This window comes from Anguilla rostrata, chromosome 9 (genome assembly GCF_018555375.3).
Source record: "Anguilla rostrata isolate EN2019 chromosome 9, ASM1855537v3, whole genome shotgun sequence".
NCBI classification, from domain to species: Eukaryota; Metazoa; Chordata; class Actinopteri; order Anguilliformes; family Anguillidae; genus Anguilla; species Anguilla rostrata.
Window position 1 is genome coordinate 12,982,149 of NC_057941.1, and position 20,783 is coordinate 13,002,931.

General features: G+C 43.7%; 1 protein-coding gene across 7 annotated transcripts in view; it reads left to right on the forward strand.

The window, feature by feature from the left end:
* Positions 1-19,814, forward strand: part of LOC135262971 (phosphatidylinositol-binding clathrin assembly protein-like) — a 45,794-nt gene extending 25,980 nt beyond the window's left edge. The window contains exons 11-20 of one of the 7 annotated variants that reach the window (XM_064350459.1): positions 1,581-1,708; positions 3,151-3,251; positions 3,828-3,932; positions 5,343-5,459; positions 9,808-9,838; positions 9,998-10,160; positions 10,844-10,867; positions 13,638-13,694; positions 14,101-14,217; positions 15,294-19,814. In XM_064350459.1, coding sequence (XP_064206529.1) covers positions 1,581-1,708; positions 3,151-3,251; positions 3,828-3,932; positions 5,343-5,459; positions 9,808-9,838; positions 9,998-10,160; positions 10,844-10,867; positions 13,638-13,694; positions 14,101-14,217; positions 15,294-15,308 — 858 coding nt within the window. In that variant the 3' untranslated portion in view covers positions 15,309-19,814. Of the gene's footprint in view, positions 1-1,580; positions 1,709-3,150; positions 3,252-3,827; positions 3,933-5,327; positions 5,460-9,807; positions 9,839-9,997; positions 10,161-10,843; positions 10,868-13,637; positions 13,695-14,100; positions 14,218-15,293 lie in introns of all 7 variants that reach the window. The other 6 variants (XM_064350457.1, XM_064350461.1, XM_064350460.1 and 3 more) reach the window with 6 other exon arrangements.
* The last annotated feature ends 969 nt before the right edge of the window (positions 19,815-20,783 follow it).

A 20,783-nucleotide genomic window follows, 5' to 3' on the forward strand; every position in this document is an offset into this window, starting at 1 on the left:
GGCAATACATTGAGCGGCAGAGACAAACCGACCTGGTGATGTCACAGCCTAGCTTGTTCCAAGACTGCTGCACCCTAGTGCCAGTAGCTGCAAAAGAAATACAAGTCAGTTTCAGATTTGAATGTAGGGCCATATCTTAACAAAAAAAGCAAATGAACCAGAGTCATTTTACTGTGTGCTCACATCTCTTTTAAGAACATAGTAATAAAAAGGCATTTAACAATGCATTGTATGATTACCTTAATCTCTGAAAGGAGCAGCTTCAAATGCAGGCTTGTTAAATACCCTAAACACAATTTTTAGCTCTTGTTAAATCACCTTGAATCTTGCTTGTTCAGTTTTGACGGAGTTGATTTCACTTGTATGTAAACATCCTTTCATGTACTCCATAATATCCTCCATTTTCCCTGCTCAGTAATGGAAACATTAAGAGGGATGTCCTGTTTTAGAGTGTGACATCCTATACCCGTAAACACACTGTTGGTGTTAGCGCGCAGCGATGTCACGGTCGACACGATTGGGCTCTGTGCAGGATGGGGGCTGGACGAGGCGGTGTGGGAATCAGTCGTACCAACTTTGAGTTATAAGCCCAGTTCCTTAACCAAAATGCTTCAGTGCTGCTGTAAAAACCACCCAGGTGGTTTTCTGGTTTTTTAGGTTCACCCTAAAATGATCAACCAATTCTGAATTTGGGTGAGGTGAGCTGCGTAATCAACTGGTTCAACTGTGCAATTAAGTGCAGAGACATTATAAAACATTAGCCAAACTCCTACATTCTAAAGCAGTGGTCTCCAACCCTGGTCCTGGAGAGCTACAGGGTCTGCTGGTTTTTGTTTTCACCTTAAAATCAGCACCCAATTGAGACGCAAGACACCAGGTGAGTTGAGTTAACTGTGTAATCAACTGCTCTAATTGATTCATGAAGTGCAGAGTCACTATGAAAACCATCAGACCCTGTAGCTCTCCAGGACCAGGGTTGGAGACCACTGTTCTAAAGTCTTGGACCCCAGCACAGTGATATTTGCCAGCCCTCGGTCCCTCTGCTCTAATGCTCACAGGCTCCCTCCATAGGGCAAAGCTGGTAGTGCAGGAGCCACACCTGACTGACAGCAGTTGATGGCCTGTGTGACCTTCAGTCTCGCCTAGCCCAAAATTCCTTATGCTTGAATCCACACCACGATGCATGATATCAATTTTGGATGATTTCTAAACGCACAAAATCATTAAACGTTTAGATGGATCATTTTTAACCATTGGAAACATTTAAAGGGTAACAGAAGTTAAGATCTGTATATGTGTGTATAAGTATGGGTGCTTGTGTGTTGCCGTGGGCAATAATGAATGCTTGCAGTGTATCCCATTTCACCCAGAAAACAACATTGTTATTAGCTCATTCAAAATGATGCAATGCCAGGCTTAATAAAAATACAGGCAACATGCAAGCCATTCTGGGAAAGTGGTAAAAATGCACTAAATTGCTGTTTTGAGTTTTAGTGTAAACTGTGAAGGATTAGATGTTGCGGGTTGTTATTATATTCTTGACCTTTAAAGTGACGTAAGCGTCTGTGTTTGTCCTGCAGGATCAGCGGCTAAAGGAGATCGGCATGCAAACGCCCACCGTGTCCCCGAGCACTCAGTCAATGGGCAGTGCCAATGGTACCAGCTCTGGCATGGACCTCTTTACCAGCCCTGCCCCCTCTACCAACAGGTACACTGAGCTAGCTAGCTAAGCCTTCACTGTGTTTGTGTGTGTGTGTGTGTGTTTTTGTGTTTGTGTGTGTTTTTGGTGTGTGTCTGAGTCTGTATTTGAATGAGAGTGTGTGTGTATATGTGATATATTCATCATCTTTGCATGGACCTTTCAGAAGAGCTAGCGAATGAAGGCCCAGATTATAAGACAGTGTTAAAATCCTGTCCCAGAGAAAATGCTCTGTTTTCCAAACCTATTATTTCAGGGGTTTTCCCGGATCGAAATGTCTTAGACGGGCCGCCCAAGTGTTTTTTCAAGCCTCCTAAGCCACCTATAGGAGAAATTGCACACGAGGCACTTGTTAAACAATTAGAAATTATCTGCGAGTTTATTGGTACTATTTGGTCGTGAATGATACTGATAAGTTTTGACTGCTTCCAAGTTTAGGTGCAACCTTGGACACACTAAATTAACGACAGTCGAATCAGCTTAATTGCTTAAGAGAATGAGACTGTAGACAGTGCCAACCACCACGCGTGCCCCTCAGGCATCCGCTATCGACGTGATCCACCGCCTGCCTTCCTCAGTTTTATCTGTTTTTAGCTGCTTTATAGGGCAATTGTCAGTTTATTTCTACCAACTTTTAGCGTATATTTGTAGACCATTATGCGACGTCATGGGACATAATTCCATGGACATATCCGAAAACTTACTGGTTCGTGCAAATACGTGATCTCTTTACAAGGGAATGAATGGGAAATGGTTCGGGATTTGGCAATTCAATGCAAACATCCAAATTATGCAATAAAGTGGATTCCACTGTATTATCATTAACCTAGCATGTTTTTCCTGTATTTGCAGTTTGAACTGAGAAATAACATTCTGAAAAGTCTTTAATGTTAAGGTTCAAGTAACACTGATTATGAATGGATGGTGCAAGCAGTGTGTAAGTCCTTGAGTACCTATGGGCTGTATTTTCCCCCAAATTCTGGAACTTCAAAAAAATTCAAAAAAATTGTTCCAGTTTTTTAAATCTTTGTCACTTGTTTAATTTTTTTAATAGCCTACATCTCAATGCAATGTGGTGGCCCCTTTGAAGAACTTGCTACATGTAGAACATGCTACGTGTAGCTAACTACAGGGAGATGCCGCGTTGAGCTGGTGGTGGCAGTAAAGCAGGCCCGACCACAGTCGCTGTTACGCTAAGCTATTTCAGCCAGGAAAAACCCTGCGTTTTTCTTTAGCTAGATTATGTTCTCTTCAAGTGGAACTTTATATAATTTGTCATTTATTTAATGAACAGGACACTCATGTGAAGCAAATTTGTTCCTGTTTGTAAAGGGATGTATTGTATTGGGTGTGTTTTTACTGGAGAGGCTTCCTGCACATTGGCTGGTCTTTCACAGCGAGTGGAGGAACCCGCTGTGCCTTACGGCTGTTGTTGTCCTTCCCCCCCGCAGCATGCCAAACCTCACCAGCGACCTGTTTGACCTCCAGCCTGCCTTCGTCCCTACCGTACAGAGCACACCCACCATCTCCACCGTTAACAGTGCCTGGGGAGGTGAGCTCCGCCCACCAGACCCCTCACTCACACGTCTGTCTGTTTGCCCATACATGTGCCCGTCTATGTGTCAGCGTCTGTCTGGCTGTGTTTTTTTTGTAATCGGTATTTTACTGTTGTGTGACTGCGTGCATCTATGTTCATCAGGGATGTAGTACTGTAGCACTGTCAGGGCCTTGTTGCCTGTCTCCTGTGCTGGTGCACACAGGAGCTTACTGTTGTCGCAGTTTCAGAGAAGCTCTGTGACTACACTCAGAGCCGATGTACGTCCTGTGGAGAGTGGCAGCATTGGACAGATCAGTTTGACACAGAAAACGCAGGAGCACTTGCCAGTTTATTGACATAAGCATTTATGCATTTTAAAATAACGTTATGAAGACTCATTAGTATTTCTACACAAACCCTGGACCTGAAGGTGTGTTGGAGGGGAAGTGCAGGGAGAATCCCTGTGGGAGAGGGTGAATTTTGCAGCTAACGTTGAGATGTAAAGGTGGGATTATGAAAGCAGAATAAGACTGATTTGGGGGAGTGCCAGTTGTGACACGTTCTGTTCTCCCCCCCCCCGTTCCCCCCCAGGTATGGAAATCGCCCCACCGCCTGCTCCCCTGCCCTCAATGGGTGTAGATTTCGATGCCGTGTTCGGGAGTAAAGTCACCAATAACGACGCGGCACCCACGTCTGGTAAAAGACAAAAAAAAAAGTCAAAGAACACTCGCCAAGTGCCCTGTAAAATAAATGAACGTCAGATGGCCGTGCCTCGTTCTAACCGGAGAATGCTCTTCTGCCGTCGCTAACACTTTGCTCACTGTCACAACCGCAGCTGTTGTTGCCTGTACTAACGATGCGGCCTGTTTGTGGCGGGGCTTTTATCCTGAAGAGCCGTCCAGAAGTGCAGGCAAAAAGCATTGTTTACTCGGGTTCACAATCCAGCATGTTTTTCGCAGAAATAGCCTGTCACAACACAATCAGACCTCGATTGCGGTGTGTTGATTGTGCTGCGTGCTCAACGAGAGTGTCAGGCGTTCCTGCCCAAGCTCCTGCCGTCTCATAATAACACTGGCTTCCCCTTAAAGAGCTCTCGGACAAGACCCAGTGAGCCATGCTTTTACTAATACAGTTCTCTCTCTTTGTCACTCACTCTCACACGCACTCTCTCTCTCCTTCTCCCTCTCTTCTCGTCTTTTCCCCTGGTTTGGTTATCTGTGCTTCCTGCTGGTGTTTCCCCCTGACTGGTGAGTTGGGCCCGTTTTATTTATTTATTTATTCTTTTTTTTTTTTTCTTTTTTTTTTACTCACCGTCATTTTTCCTGATAGTTCAGAAGGAAATGTGGTGGATTTGGGGGGTTCTGTGGTAAAAAACCCACCTATCAGAGTTAATGAGCACAGCCTGTGTCAGAAGTCTACCTTGAAGCAGTCTACCATTTCCTCCGAAAAACATGGTTCTCTTATGATTGTGTGTGTGTGTGAGACAGGTGGGTTTGTACCACAGAATTCCCAGCCACTGCACGGCTCAACATAGTAAGGTGCATGATTGTCAGAATGAATCCTGACAGAGGCTGTTTTCAGAGCACATTACTCTGCACAATTGGCCATTACTGTTTATAAGGGGGGCAATCAGGCCGCTGACTGTAAGTGGCAGGCCCGTGAGTGCATTCGATTAGCCCTCCGACTGCATGGCGGCAATCCGTCACGTCAGCGCTGGGCTTGGGGGGTGGGGTTCTTCAGAAACGAATCTGGTCCTCTTCCTTCCTGTTAAGCCTGAAGCCCGTGCTGTGGGCTGTTTTATCAAGCCGTGTATTTTGCGCTCGAAAAGGTCCAAAAGTAAATTGTAAGAAGGGGAAATATCCCGAACACAGTTTAATGCTCTCAATGTCAATTTCTTCACCATGCCACAAACATTTAGAAGACCTGTTGAGGACTTGGTTGAAACATCCTCGTCGTGGTGCAGCTAATAAATTGACTTTGGAAAGCGTTAAATGGTACGCGGAACATTTTGCCGCACTGCCTAGAACGTGTTGCCTAGCACCTGCTGCGTCAGGGTGTGTGACCCCGGCTCGCCCCTTCCGCCCCACCCAGGTTCGGACCCGGCAGGGGACCTCCTGAAGCCCTCGGTGCCCACGCAGAACCAGGCCCTGACCATGTCGCTGCACCCAGGAGGCAAGCTGCTGGCCAGCGACCTGGACTCCTCCCTGGCCAGCCTCGTGGGCAGTGAGTACCGCTGTGTGCACCGCTGCAGGTCCCATTCACTCAAAATGGACGCCTACCTAAAGCTGTAATCCTTCATTTAGTCTCATTAAAAAATTCCATATTTGATACCTTATCAAACTGCCATTTTTGGAACAATGTCCATTCAATTTATGGTATTTGCATTCTGCACTTGCTCCTCTATACACTATCTAAAAAAAAAATGCATTTTCAAGTACTCAAATGTGAAGTTCCCCACGCATACAAAGCACTCTATAAGTCTATAAGTCATTAACTTAGCTGTAAATAGTATTGATATCAAAATGAGGCCAAGTATTTTGGCTGTATTAGCTCGCACAAATTAAATAAGTTATTTTCCAAAGTAATGCTACCTAATATTTTGAGCAGGGGATGCTGTCGACGGAAATGCTAAATCGTGAAAAATTGGGTTTTATATGTTGCTCACTGTTACTGTGCTGGACCACATTATTGATCATCTCTAGGCAGTCTTTTTCTCAAAAATATGATACAGCTGGATTGTATTGTAAGGTAATGAAACGCACAATGTGCTCCTAGTGCTACACTCCAAAGCCAACCATGCCATTTTGTTTGGGGTGTAGCTTCATTTCGAGTGGAACTACCAGTCACCACAGATGTCACTAAATCCAGAAAAACAGAAAAATTACGGATTAGCCCTTTAAATAATTACTTATGTGACCACTATGAAATGGCATTCCAACCATGCGCTTAAGCAATTACCTAAGACATGGAAGTACTACTGTGCATTTTTGGGAAAAACAACCGTTTGGCCTGAAGAAGGGACCTCTTGCTCAGGCAGTGTTCATTATTGGGAACATCGCTAATATGAGCAATACAGGTCCCCAGTGTAGTGCTGCTCTGCTATCTTTTAACTACACTGAACATACCGCGGTGATGAACAGTGGCGGTTGAACCATTTGAAATGGGCATTTGGTTGCATCTGTAATAAACCTTGCGACCTGCAGGAAGCAGCAGGGTGGAGTACACTTTATAGGGTTAAATGCTGTTAACTCTTCGTCTGGGTGGCAAATTGCTGTCAGGTGGTTTTAATTGGACTCGCACACACTCGTTACATCTATCCTAACAGAGATTTACAGTTCATTTTCAAATAAATTACATTTATTTGCCAGGTGCAAATATATAATTGCAATGTTTACAGTGTCCAGGGAAATAATATAGAAGCACACACTTACTGTGCTAACAGTGTTGTTAATGTGACGTATAGACCCAAAAATGGGTCTTCCTCAGGCCTATAAAAGCAATACAGTATAACATGCCTAAATGCTGCAGCACTATTCAGAAAGTACCATTAAGCACAGTGTACTTGTACTAAAAGTGTTAATTGCAATACCATATTGTACACTGGTCAAGGAACTTGACTGATAGCTCTGAGGTTGCAGGTTCAATTCCCACGTGGGCCACTGCCGGTTGTGCCCTACTTGAGCTACTTAGCCTGAATTATTTCAATAAATCGATTGCATGCACGTGGGGAATATGCTGAGTGGGTTAATGACTTTGGAAATCCACTAGCCACAGTGGCTGGTGAGCCACAGAAAGTTAATGTCTAGCCTTGGATGGGGTGGAAAAAATGGCCTCTCTTTAAAATGGCCACTGATCTCAGTCTGTTTTCATTAATTTTCCTTGGCTAAAAAGCGTGCCGACGACCTGAATATTCAGTTTGTATTTCAACACTATTTTTAAATATTCAAATAATTCAGTTTAAAAAAGTTTTAATCGTAGGCCTTCACTTAATGGAAAAAAAACAGCACTCTGTTAACTACCGCATCAGCTTTCAGCGCAACATCATAAAGGCAAAAAAATCCGCTGTTGAAGATTGTTTAGCCTAAATTGCATTCTGTGCCATGAATATGGTCCGAGTGTGAGTGCAAGATGAAAAGTACATCTATCCACAATTTTAAATACTGTCAATCAAATGTGTACAGTTTTGCCGTGTAAATAAAAATGATTTTATACTTGCCTGATGGCCTAAATGAGAAGAACCGGCTATATGTATCAAGTAATTTGTGGATTAATTGCTGTATTGTTAATCAGGGAAAATAACTGAAAACAGGTCGAGACCAAGAATCTGTTTAAGGTAACGTTTTCCACCCTGTTAGTTTTCAGCTCAGCAGCCACTGGTTTTTAGGCTGCTTCTGGTAATACGCTGAAAATACGGGAGAGACTTGAAGCCGCTATTGATTTGTGCAGGGTTTTCTTTGTTTCATAGGGGGATAATTTCTCGCGCACGCAGTAGCTTTTTTATGTGCCATTATGACGGGACTTCAGTTGTTTTCCTACGCTGTTGAATAAGCAAATTGATTATCCTGTGCCGCGCGTTGTGCTGTCTGCTTGAAAAAAGGGATTGTTTAAAGTCTCAGAGCAATCATCAAAGTCCTGCTTATATTCTCACAGAAATTAATTGTTACAGTTTTATTGAGCAAACTTGTAGTCTGTTGTCAGTAGCCTAATTCCCTTCGCATAAGCTCTCCAAAGGCGGCAGACGCTGCAACTGAGTATCTGCATCTTTGCAGTCACTTGTAGAACTTGTGTGATTCCATCCACACTGCTCAGTACATCGGGTATTAGTATCAGCCGACGCTGTTCACGAGGAATCAGTATCGCGGTGCCAAAAAATGCAAATCGGAGCATCCCTAGTATTATTCCAGGCATTTCAACTGTTGAGTCCATCTGGGGGAATATTTAACTCCTCAGTCCAAAGTTTGGCGCAGTTGTCAAATGAGTGATGAACTGTCGTGTCGAGAACGTTGTAGAAATGCCGTAGCTCCCCCCCCCCATAGTGCCAGTAGTTTTGTTTCATATTTATGGGTTTAGTCCATGAAATTTAGTATTTTAACAGATCCCTTCCCTTTGAATTATTCCCTTTGATTTGGCATAATTTAAATAAATTGTTATGAGATATTGAATGTTTGGTGGGAATGAAATTAAAGTAATATCATTAATTAGACCTTGTAGAATGTGGAGACCTTGAGTCGCTCAGAAAGGCCTACTGAATAGTTTATTATTCATTGTAAATTTGGGATTTTCCATATTGGTACAGTTGTTTTAAAACATTGTTTTAGCATTATTTTAACAGTGTTGACACTGCGCCCCAGAGTACTGGCTGCTTTGGTTAATACTTTGTGTGGATGTGCACAGTTGGCATACTTGGGTAGAAAAAGTAGTTTTCGGTGAAATTGTGCTAAGCTCTGTGGATGTTCGTGAATAGCCGTGGCATTATATTTGAAAAGAGACATTGTCGATGAGTTGTTTTTAATGTAAATTTTGGCACTTTAATGCCACAAAAGCTATGGACCCGTTTAGGTCTGTTGTATCAGGGTGAGCTGCAGTGACTATTTAGAAAATTTGTAAAGTCTCAGCAAAACTCTCTGGATGGATAGATAGTATTCTGGGTAAGTCAAAACATACCTTAATTTCATTTTTGGGTGAACTGCCACTTTCAATTTCACACTTACAAAATGTGAAATTTGTAGATATAGATGCTTGTGGATAGGTATATAAAATACTTTTTTCCATTTTATGAAATTCAGACCTATTCCATGTGAAGCAATAGGCTAGTTGTTGGTTGGATTTCTATTAGAACCGGTCAAATGCTTTTTCAGTTTCTAGGTTACATACCGCTGCAGAAAGGTGTGACTATTTTTCTTGATGATTAAGGTTGAATAGTTCCCTGGTGTTGTCTGAGGAGATTCTGTTTTTCCATTAGGCCTGTTTTGTCTGGGCGAATACATGTGTATTTCAGCTAGATGAAGGGAAATATTATTACCTATATTATTTTGGCTAATATTTTATTGTCAATGTTCATGAGTGTTATTGGCTGATAGTTTTTGCAGAGTAATGGATCTTTGCCTTTTTTGTATACAACAAGTATTAAATATTGTTTAAAGGATGTTGACGATTGCCCATATTTTCTTGTAATTGTGGAGCGATTATTACTTGCAGTGTCTGATAAAATTCAGCTGTGTAGCCATCTAGAATGAGCGATTTATTTATTGGATGGAATTAATGGCTGTCTATTTCCTGGAGCCAGATTGGATTGAATGCTAAAAAATTAATCTGTTTAGGTTTATAACAGCGTCTGCTAAATGTAAATGGTAAAGCGTGTGTGATTTTAGTGACCGTGATCATCATCATCCTCCTGCCACATACATGTCCCACAGCCCACTCAGTCTAGGTAGATACAGGTGGCCCAAAGAGGACTTCTGTTGCTGCCCTTAATGAAACACCCGCCAGTACTGTGAGGAGGAAGAGGAAGAACTCTGCGAGTCTCCGTTAAGTGTCACACTGAATTTCTTTCTTTCCTTTTCCCACTCAGACCTGCAGTTTGGAGGCACACCAGCTAAAAAGTAAGTATTTGACTCCAGGTATTATTTTTAAATTCATTTTCAGTAATATGAATGGTTTGTTCTTACCCTGATTCTTTATTGCCTTTATGCTGTGTCTGCTGCTCAGCTGCGTCCCTCGAGGTTCATTAATTAATTGGTCTCTGGATTTGCGCGGTGCATTTTGCCGTTCTGTGTGCCCGCGTTCAGGCCGGACATGCAGTGGACCCAGCCGGGCGAGAAGAAGCTGACGGGCGGCACCAACTGGCAGACCAAAACCATGAGCACCACCACGGCCTGGAACCCTGCCCCCATGGGTCCCGCCCCCATGCCTGTGCCGCAGATGGTGAGGTTCAGATGCACCTCCTTCCTTCTGAAAAGCCTGCTGGTCACCCTCACAGTTCTATCATGTTTCAGTAAATGGTTCTTAAATACAAAGCTCCAGCTTTAGTTCAGTTATTCAGTCTTGTAACTGCCTTTTAAAAGAGTTAAGAATTTGAGCTGTGCTTGGTGTAAAAAGGAAGAAATTTAGGTTTTATTGGACATAAAAACCAATGGGTTGTACGTCCAATAAAACCCACAGTTTTGTGAAGTTGTGTCAGAACACCCCATTAACACTGTACCATGGGTTTCTAGTCTTGAAAAAACAATATTTGTCTTTTCTTTTGTATTGCCAAATATCCATGTTGAGTAGAATGGGGTTGTCCCCTTACCTCAGTGTCTTTGCTATGCCTGTACTGAAAATCGAACTGAACATCAACTCCTGCTATTACCAGTAAGGGATGCATTTCAGATCCTTTTTGACGTTTTTTCCTAACAGCGATGTACAGTGTGTTCTTACTGTGTGACGTTACCCTTTTCAGTGCATGCCTGCCTGCTTCTAACTGATTGTTACCCATTTGATTTTGGCACAGATCTTCCGTTTCATTTACTTCCTGTCATTTCCCATGTGTTCGCTGACTCACTCCTTTTATATCTTTGTCTGCGTCTCTCCCTTTTCTTTTCCTCTTTGTTCTCGTAACGCGGCAGAATGGAATGATCTATACTGGTTATGTAAGTACTCCTAACATTTCTGCTGCATTTATGTGTAATGTGGTGTAATTAAAATTCAATTTCACCTACTTTAAAATTGATATTGTTCCATCCAGTGTTGCAGTGCAGCTATTAACCAGCACAGTGTAGTCTGCTTGGGCGATTCGGTGTAATACTTTGACGTTTCGTAAACATTTTGTAATGTATACGATGCGCACCTTTCTTTAACACCATGCCCAGTTTCCACGGTGTTAATGCTGTAGTTGTAGTTAAGAGTGAACACAGTCCAGATTGAAAGTCAGAGCAACATTATGCCGAACACTTTACACTAAAACCGCAAGTGAAGTTTTGGTCTATGGTTTGTGAGCCGTGTATTAAAGGGAAAATAAGTTGTTGGAAAAAGGAAGTGACAGAGGAAATTCACAGGTAATGCTCAAAGAGGTGCCTTGAAGAGACTAAAGGAAGCTTCAGAGGGTTTTTGTATTTGTGATATGCTGCATGCAGACAGTTCTGCTGGCCACTGGGGAGCAAGAGCGAAGCGAAAACAGTATTTAGCAACAGGAATAAAGAGAATGGAGCTATTATTCAGTAGCGAGTAAATGGAGTAAGTGGCACTTAAACTCCATCAAACAATTTATTACATTTTATATTCACATTCATAAAACCTTATTGGGCATTAAATAACACACAAAACTGACACATTCCAATGGCTTGTCTCGCAATAGGACACGCAACCGAACAGGCATTTTCTAAAACCGGTAATGGGAAAGTTGGTACTAAACTTGATTGCATGTGAGAGGACGTTTCTTCAGTCAGATTGTATAGTTGCTATAAAAGTATGTTTTAATGGTGCTACTTTTTATTTCAGTTTTAATGTGGTCCAGACAGTATTTGTGTGTGATGAAGGATATTTAGGTGTTTACAGTGACCTCATTTACATTTACAATATTCCAAATAACAATGTTTATTCTAGTTATGGTCATATTCTGGTTATGCCATTTACATGAGTCATGAAAGGACGAACCCAATTTTATTCCTGTGTACGTGGTTAGCTGAATATTGGATTGACATTCTTTGGGCAGTGCTGAAGGATGGCATCCTAGTAATTATTTGATGTTGAAATTAGCTGGTTGTGTACCACTGGTATTGTTAGAATTAGATCTGTCAACATAAACATGTTAAGTCATCATGTGACTAATTTGTTATGATTAAAGCCTTTTACATACCCAATGCAAGCAAACATGCACAACAGTGCAAAGAGCAGTGCAAGTGGTGTTTTAAGAATATAAAAACTAAGATTTATTTTTATAATTGTGTATGAATGCTATATTCCACTCGATTTCTGTTTTTAGTTAAATTTAAGCAGTTTAACTTCTGCAAATAACCTCATATGACTCAAAGTTAGAAGTGAATAGTCAGAAGTTAAAAGTAATCTTTTACTTCTCAGGATAGTGACCTACATTTTGCTCAAGGTTTCGGTTAACACAGTTACACACAGCATCCAAAGACACATTTCAACTGGCAGAAATTTGTATTGGAAGAGAACTGGCGGATCCGAACCCACAACAAAATCAGAGGCCAAATCTGAGTCATCTACTTGCATGAAATGCAGTTAATAGCATCACAACTTCAAGCACCGCTGAACACTAACCAATGTAAACAAGTCTCAGTATCAACTGTGAAGAGGAGACTTCCTGACAAGGGTTTGAAAGGTCGAGTAGGAATGTGAAAACTGTTGCTCAGGCGTCAAAATAAGACGAAGCCATCTTTGGGCCAAGAAACACAGAATTTTGGACCACTCCAGATTGGTCTTTTAGAGCGATGAATCCACGTTTCAAACCTGGTTCCTCCCAAAAGGTTTTTGTATGGAGTTTGTGAAAGTCCGGTTCATAGTGGGTAACACCACCAGTCTAACATGGAGGAGGTACCGTAAAGGTGTGGGTTTTTTTTTTTTTTTGCTGGTTCTACAGTTAGCGACCTGCGCAGAGTGTCTGGTATCCTGAACAAATAGGGTTACTGCAGCACTTTTGGACACAATGCTATGCCATCTGGTGTAGGAATAACTGGTCAGCCATTCATCATACAGCACGATAATGACCCAAATCAACATCCAAGCTGTGTCCGAATTACCTGAGGCGAAAAGAACAGGGAGGCGAGCTGGGAAAACAGGCTGGAATGGACACCTAGTCTCTATTTTTGTACGCCATCAAGCTAGTTTGGGACAAATTGGACAGAAAGGTCAAGGAGAAGCAACCCACACATCTGTGGGAACTTCTACAGCACTGTTGGTTTTTCGCAACCACATTCAACTTTCCTTGTTGAAAGAATGGCACGAATATGCTCAGAAGTTATTACTGCAAAAGGTGGCCATTTTGGTGAATCTTCTGTAAGATCTTTTTTGTTTTGTGAAGTAAAACATGCGTATCTCTGATAGCTTGGTTACATTTTACAATTTGGGACTATTTGTGGTCAGTAAACTGCTTAAATGTCAGTAAATAAATGGTGGGTGTACTGAAACTTTTGACGGGTTGTGTACGTGCAGCCTCTGGAAGCATAACGTTGCTGTTGGAAAACCAAACCCTAAATGAACCTTGCTGTTGTCACAGAGAGACTAATACCAGCATGGAGACTACTCATCTCTGCTGTTATTATAAGCTCTGCCCTTAGTCCGCATGGTGGGAACCAAATAGCTTCACAACTGGTTTGATTTGCATACAGTAACGTACTGGAACGCCTCTGTCTTTTGGGAAGGCACTGTATTGACAGTGGCGTCTCCTCCCCATCTCCCCAGGCCCCGGCTCCGATGGCTTTTCCCATGACGACACCTCAAGTGCCTGTGTATGGAATGGTGAGCTTAAACCCCGCCCTCGTATTGCACCGCCTCCACCCTCCTCCCGTCTGTACGTCAGCGCCAGTTTAATCCCCTCTCTCAGATCCCTGGCCCAGGGTGTCGGTTCTCAACCCACTGGCTCAATTTTCCTGAGTGACTGGCCCGACTCACTAATAAAGCCTGTATTTTCCTATGATTTAAAAAAATAAATACATTTGATTTATTTAATGGCAGTGGGTGCCATGTGGCCAGTAGACACAACCTGGGTCTTTTATTCCTTTAGTTTTCATGTTGATTGGGAAAGGTGCTTTATCAGTTTGTAAATCTGCAAATGGGGAAGGCCGGTTTATGCAAATGCACAGGCACGTGATTGGACATCTCTCCTCGATGTCCTCCCAGCTGACCTGCGTTTTCCCTCTCTCAGCTCCCACCGCAGATGGGGCAGTTGGGCGGAGTCCAAGTGATGGCACCTCAGCCCATGATGTACAACCAGCCTGTTCTTAGACCTACCAACCCCTTTGCCCCCATTCCTGGAGCCCAGGTAAGCCCCTGCTGCCCGCAGACGAGGCATCAGGCACCAAAACATTTCATAAAGCTGGCCCACACACTCTCAGCAGTGTACATTACAAAGTTAGCTGAAGCAATCTGTGTTTGAACCCTTATGTTCGGTTTTGGTCAAATTGACCCGTTTGAAACTTTTAGTGAAAGAAAAATGACACTGTTTGGATATGTATTTCATAACCAGTGACTAAACCCGTGTAAATTTGGTTCTTGTTTTATGTTCCTATTTGTAATTCATCTTCTGTATTTGCTTTATGTCTTTTTGTCTATGTAGTTTATTTGAATAATAAGATGAGGATGAAAAGTAATTCAGAATGTCAGTTCAAAAAAATAAATATCAAGAATCTACTGCATGAAAACCTTTTATTTCACTTAAATCCTGTTTATCTGTAAAAAAAAAAAATAATGCCCCCATGTCTTTATTATAGTGGATTTATACAAATCACACCTTTATCACAAAAAAGAATGAGCCAGGCTAACAGTTTCACTGGTGCTAATAAGTAAACTGAAAGATCAGGTTCCATTCCTTGAATTGTTTTGCCGACCCTCTATTTGGTCAGTAGAGTCTGGCAGGTCGGCCTGGCCACTAAATGCTCGGTCTTACTCATGTTGTTGGCGAGGGGCAGCGAGGCCCAACAGACGGTCCGTAGACTAAGGGAGCCATGGAGCAATTTTGGACCAGTAAAGCTGCACACGCTGCTGTAGCATGCATTATGGTGCTTTTTTACTTATGGGGACTGGTGTGTAGACGAGTCCCCGTAGGCTTGATCCAAATGTCCTTTCATCCGAGGGAACCTCGTCCTGGTCCTGGAGGGCCACGGTTTCTGCTGGTCTTCATTTGTCCATTGGCACTTAACTCCTCACTTGATTCACCTCGTGTAGTTTCTCGGGTCTCAATTTGGTCTGAAGGATAAAATGAAGTCAGCAGACCCTGTGACATTTCAGGACCCTCATTTTATCCCAACAGCTGCACTCGTTGGGTGGGGTTTTACTTGAGCGTCCCTCCTTGTTAAGCCTCCCGCTGAACGATCAGCCACGTTTGCTCTCTCGTTGCAGATGCAGTTCATGTAGTACCGGCGAAGGGCGTCGCGCCAAAGGTCGAACGGCGAATCATCCCCCTCCCCTCAACAAAACGAGCAAGCGAAGAAGAAAAATCAAACCCACGCCAAATACAGGGAGAGGGAAGAGAGAAGCGAAGGAGACCAGAAAAGAAAAGTGCGCACAGACTGAAGATACGTTCAATGTCATTACCGTTCCAGCGCTTGTCATCCATGTGTGAAACACGGCGCCCCGACCCCGCCCCGCCCGTGACCCGGCTGCCCATCTGCCCCCTTCACACCGGCTGAACTGGATTTGTATTTCCGCCTTTTCAGGCTAGCGTGGGGGGGCTCCGCATGGACACGCTGCTGTCTGAGATTTAGAGAAAGAGTGTAGATCGCGAAACGCACTGAAGACTGGTTGATGAAGCTTTTCTTTGGCATTTTACTTTTTCTAGTCTACCTTCCTCCGCCCTGCCCTGTTTTTTCGAGAAGGTTCCGGAGGTCGAGCCGCAAGGCCCTTTTCCACGCTGTCTTGTTACTATGGATGCATCTGTTACTGTGATTGTTCGTGAGCACTTTGGTCACTGTCGAGAAGATTAAACCTAGCTACGGATGCTGTTCATCTTACAGATCCGTCCGGCCACTTGCGAGGCCTAAGGCTGATCTGGCGCCTCTGGGCCGATTGGTTCGGTCTGTCCTTGAGCGTTCGGTCGATCCGTCCACGCCAATTTTCTCAAAGCGTTTTTATTCAAACACCTCTCGCCTCACATCCAAACATTTCGGTTTACTGTGCACATTACATGTGTGTTGGTGAGATGAGTTTTTTTTTTTTTTTTTTACATTTTTTTTTTTTTTTAAATTCAGGTAAGGAAAAGGTTTCGCTATCTGAATTGGTGCTTTGTACCTTTGAGCACTTTATTAGTGAGTTAGCGCGCGCGCACGCTAGTGTGTAAGTGAAGGAGCGCTGTCGTTGCCTGTCTTGTCCTGACCCTCCGCATGGTCAGTGTGAGAGCTGTGTTCTGCATGGTGGTGAATCGGCCTTGATCAGTTAGTGTCTGTGTGTGCGCATGCATGCAAGCGTGCCCGCCGAATGCCAGTTACATTGCCCGCCCCCCCCCCCCCCCCCAAACCTCCCCCCACTCAAACAGAAATATTAGCAGTCTGAGATGGCTCTTCTAATTTGTTAGTTTACCAACCCTCTGCTGTCAATTTTTATTTATGTGTCCAGAATGGAGTTCAGTTGAAGTTTGTCCCCATTTGCTTTCCATCCTTGTCTGCCATCATCAGCACCATGGGAGTTTTTACTGCTGTGGTAGATGAGGACGGGCGATGTGTCCTACACACGCTCGGTGCATGAGCTGCTGTTTCAGACTGGCTGAAAACCGCCTTTTCAGTCATCACGAAATATTTCCATGTCTCCATACCGTTTCCTAAAAACGTCCGTTTAACAACTGAATGATTCAGTTATTGAAATTCCCTTCGTGTTTTTGGTTTAAGCTTGTAAATACTGATTTCCCTGTGTTTGTAGTGTGGAGACATGTCCTTCTGCTCCTGTCTAATGGTGCATTGGTGGAGCCTGTTGATGGTCTTGTCGCATCAGTCATACAATGACAGTAAAATATTCATATTATTTGCTACGGTTATAATTATTATGATATCGCGTGCATCTTTATGTGCAAACGCTCACCCGACTTCATGAAATGACAGAAGGTTCAAATGTAACTTCAATTTTGAGTCCTTGAAGAGCTGCCATATTTGTGAGCGAAGGGTTGTGGGAAAAGAAGGTGCCGGTTGCGATTAGATTTTGACTTTCGTTCTTTTGCTATTCTGGAAGTTTAGGTGAAGCCCAGCTAGCTTGTGCCGTGAGACGTGAAATGCGCTTTATTTGTTTCAGGGCCCTGGAAGGGTCAGGCTGCTTTTAGCAGAGGCAGCGCCGCGGGGCTCGCGCCCGGCCGACCCTCGTCTAGAGACGCAGTAGCCAGCGACTGCGGCACAGCGTCCGCAATGACACGCAGCGCTGGAGGGAGTTTCACCGTGAGGAGGTCACCGAGACCCCACCCGCCCAGCCCTCGGCTGTAAGCACGAGGTTCGGCGAGGCGTTCGGCCAACGGCGAGCGCCACAGGCGCACCCCTGGGTTCCACGCAGGCGCTTCTGGAACCGAACTTGGCCGACGTACTGCGTCGCCAAAACAGATGCATGTTGGGAGTGAGCTCCTGGTTTGGAAGTGCGCTGGGTCTCTGGGCCAATTAGTATTTTGCCATGAACCGCCAGGCAGAGCCGACCCGGGGTGGGTATTTCCGATTTATGAAGTTTGAGGGTTAGGGGAGTGGGGGTGGGGGTGGGTGGATTTGTAAGGGAGGGTGGGGAGTGTTTTTGTCATTGTCGCTATCAATGTGTGTCAAAGTCAAACCTAGATGTGCCAGCATCACTGTTGTACAGCGTTTAGCACAAAAGAGCAAGCGAAAAATGGATAAATGAACAGAACTGCACAAAACCGAATTGTAGCTGCTGCAATGTTGTGTGGGGAAGTACCCCCCCACCCCCACTTGGCTGTTATTTTTAGAAAAACACAAGTACAGAGTACAGAATGGCATATCCTGTCCTGTTTTTGAACACTCGGTTAAGGATAATTGAAAGCGAACACGCGGTGAATTTAAACTCAAATCAATCTTAAACAGGGTAATCCCAGCGAGGCGTCCGTGTCCCACAGGGCCAGTTGTCAGTCATTGGCTTGTGTGCACATGACCAGTTGTAGTAAATGGTGAGTAGTCCTGTGCTGTAAATGTGTCTGAACTGTCCTCTGTCCGGTAGGTAGTTCTAGAAGTGTCCAAGCCGCCTCTTGTCGTCTGCTTTAGGACCATCCCGTTCCATCGCCCTGCGACCCGAGCCCTTTCCTCCATTTTTGCATATCGGCGCAGTAAACGTACCCACGTCTATGTCCACTTCCTGGACTTTTGTGCTCAACAGGAAGTCGACCAGTTCTGTCTTGTCCTCTTGTGCGCCGCCTCATGCATTAGCGTCTCGGTTAGGCGATAGCATTTTGCGTGGAGAAACGTTCACGTCAGCCCGATTAGGTGGCAGCGGGTAGAACGTTCGTAGGTCGAAGAGCCAAGCTCTTACCAGTTCAGGGAGGCGATCCCTACAACCCATCCGTGAAGACCGTCCTACGTAGTGATGTCACTGAGCCCATGGGAGGAAACCGACGCGTCAATCAGTCTGGGAGCTTCTGACATTGAGGAATAGTTTCTCACCTCTCTTTCTGACTGCAGTTTTTCTTTTTTCTTTTAATTTGTCAGACCTTTTCTTTATTTTATTTTATGCATGGATTCCCTTCCTGTCTGTATAGTGGAGGTTGTACATAGCGCTGGCGGAGATGAGAAAGCACAAAGCTCCCAGGGCCATGGAGACTGTAGGAAACCTCCGTCTTTGAGTGCATGGTCAGTGTCGTGTTTTTTTTTTTTATACGGGGGTGCATGATATTGTATGTAGTCACATTGATCTGTGAAGTGTGGGCCGTCGTCGTCAGGCTTTCGGAGCTGGTGGGGTGGGAGGGGTTGGGGCTTCGGGCCTTTCCGGTCAAAGAGCAAAGAATGACAAGGGCCCAGCCTGTAGTTAACGTCCGTCAAATCAAAGAACCAGCGAGTTTCAGCCAGCCCGGCCATACGCATCAACGTCATCCAGGTCACCTGATTTACCGCCCCGGAATATCTTCAGCGCCATCTGGGCTGCTGTGCAGTTTCTAATCACGTTGTGGGTTTTTTAAAGATCTGTATGGGATCTCCGTATTTGCATCTACAGCGCCATCTGTTGGCGACTGAGTGTCCTACGCCATCCTCGTCTCCTGTTGTAACGTCTTGGTGTTCTGATCCTTTCGGTTGACACTCAGCTTCCACCGCAAGAGTCTGCCCGGCTCACCAGTCAGCTTCCTTTAATGTATTGTACAGCTATGCTGTTTGGGAGCAGGTGGTGTCCGGGTCTTGACCCCTGCGCTGGAAAGCACAGTGAAATGAGCAAAGGGTCCTCCTTACCTTGACACCATCAGGGAATACAAGTAGAAATGATGAATATCTTTTTTTTTGTCATCATTGTCAAAACTGTACATTTTTCAATATGTACTTTCAGCTGCTGCCTCAATACTCTGTATATTCATACTCTGCAATGTATTATTTTTTGCATTTTTAATTTTCTGAACATGATATATAATATATATTTGCTTTATATACTCTTTAAGGGAGAGCATTGAAACACTAGTCCATTTGGTTTTTTTTTGACACCAGGGAAAGAAACGCTGCAACTTTGTCCAGGTCATGTTTAAATGCCAAATGATACTCAACAGTATGGATGTACCCACACCTGTTACTTTTTTCTTTTCGTATTTATAAACGCATAATGTCAGGATTCCAAGACTTACAAAAGAGATTAAAGGCATTGGGAAATAAACATAAGTTTTTATTTTTATGCATAATTTCATACTGGTTTACATATGGTTGTTTTTTTTTTAAGGAAAACGAATAAAAAGGTCATTTGTCATTCTTAGACTGTGTTGTACAGATTTATTTGCCTACAGCAGTGCGTCTTTTGTTCATTGCTCAATAATGCCTTTGTATCTTCTGAAACCAAAGCAGGAACTACCTGTGTTAATGGCAGATGAAGTCTGGTCTATTTGTTGAAGAACCTGGAACGTTTGAAATTGCACTTCATATCCCTGCTGTACTGTCCACTCCAGTGGTCTCCAACCCTGGTCCTGGAGAGCTACAGGGTCTGCTGGTTTTTGTTTTCACCTTAAAATCAGCACCCAATTGAGACCCAGGACACCAGGTGAGTTAACTCTGTAATCAACTGCTTTAATTGATCCATGAAGTGCAAAGTCACTATGAAAACCAGCAGACCCTGTAGCTCTCCAGGACCAGGGTTGGAGACCACTAGTCCAGACTGTACATCGGCTAGTGCTGGCTGTCAATGGGAATTCATTACACCAGCTGTTCTGACCTATAGTGGCAGCACTTGAAGCAGTTTGACCTCATGGTTCCTTAGGCAGATCACAGAGAACATGTGTTAGTCAAATGTATGAATCTTGGGGAAATGTCTATGAAGAAACCACCACCTAAGGCCTTGTGTCCAGTGCTAACACTGGCTGAAGTTTTGACTTGCGTGTGAGACGTTGCAAGCTTTTCTACTTAACACAGATGTGAAAATAGTGGACTGCTGGACTTTAAACATGGTTCACTTTAAACCCATCCTGAACCTTTGGGTTTACAGTGAACCAAATATCTTAAGCATTAAGCGCAGTAAAGTTTTCTCTGTTTTATGTGCTATTTGCACAAGAGGCATTGAAGAAACACAATGAGCAAAGTATTAAATATGTCCGTTCTGTATTTTTGGAGAAATATGCGTTTTAAATTCATCGTCCCATTTTCAACCGGTTGAGAAAGTTGTCATTTTTCTACGTCACGAATACAGTAACCACTCCTATTTCCACGCCCCGTAAAGAAATCTGACAGGACA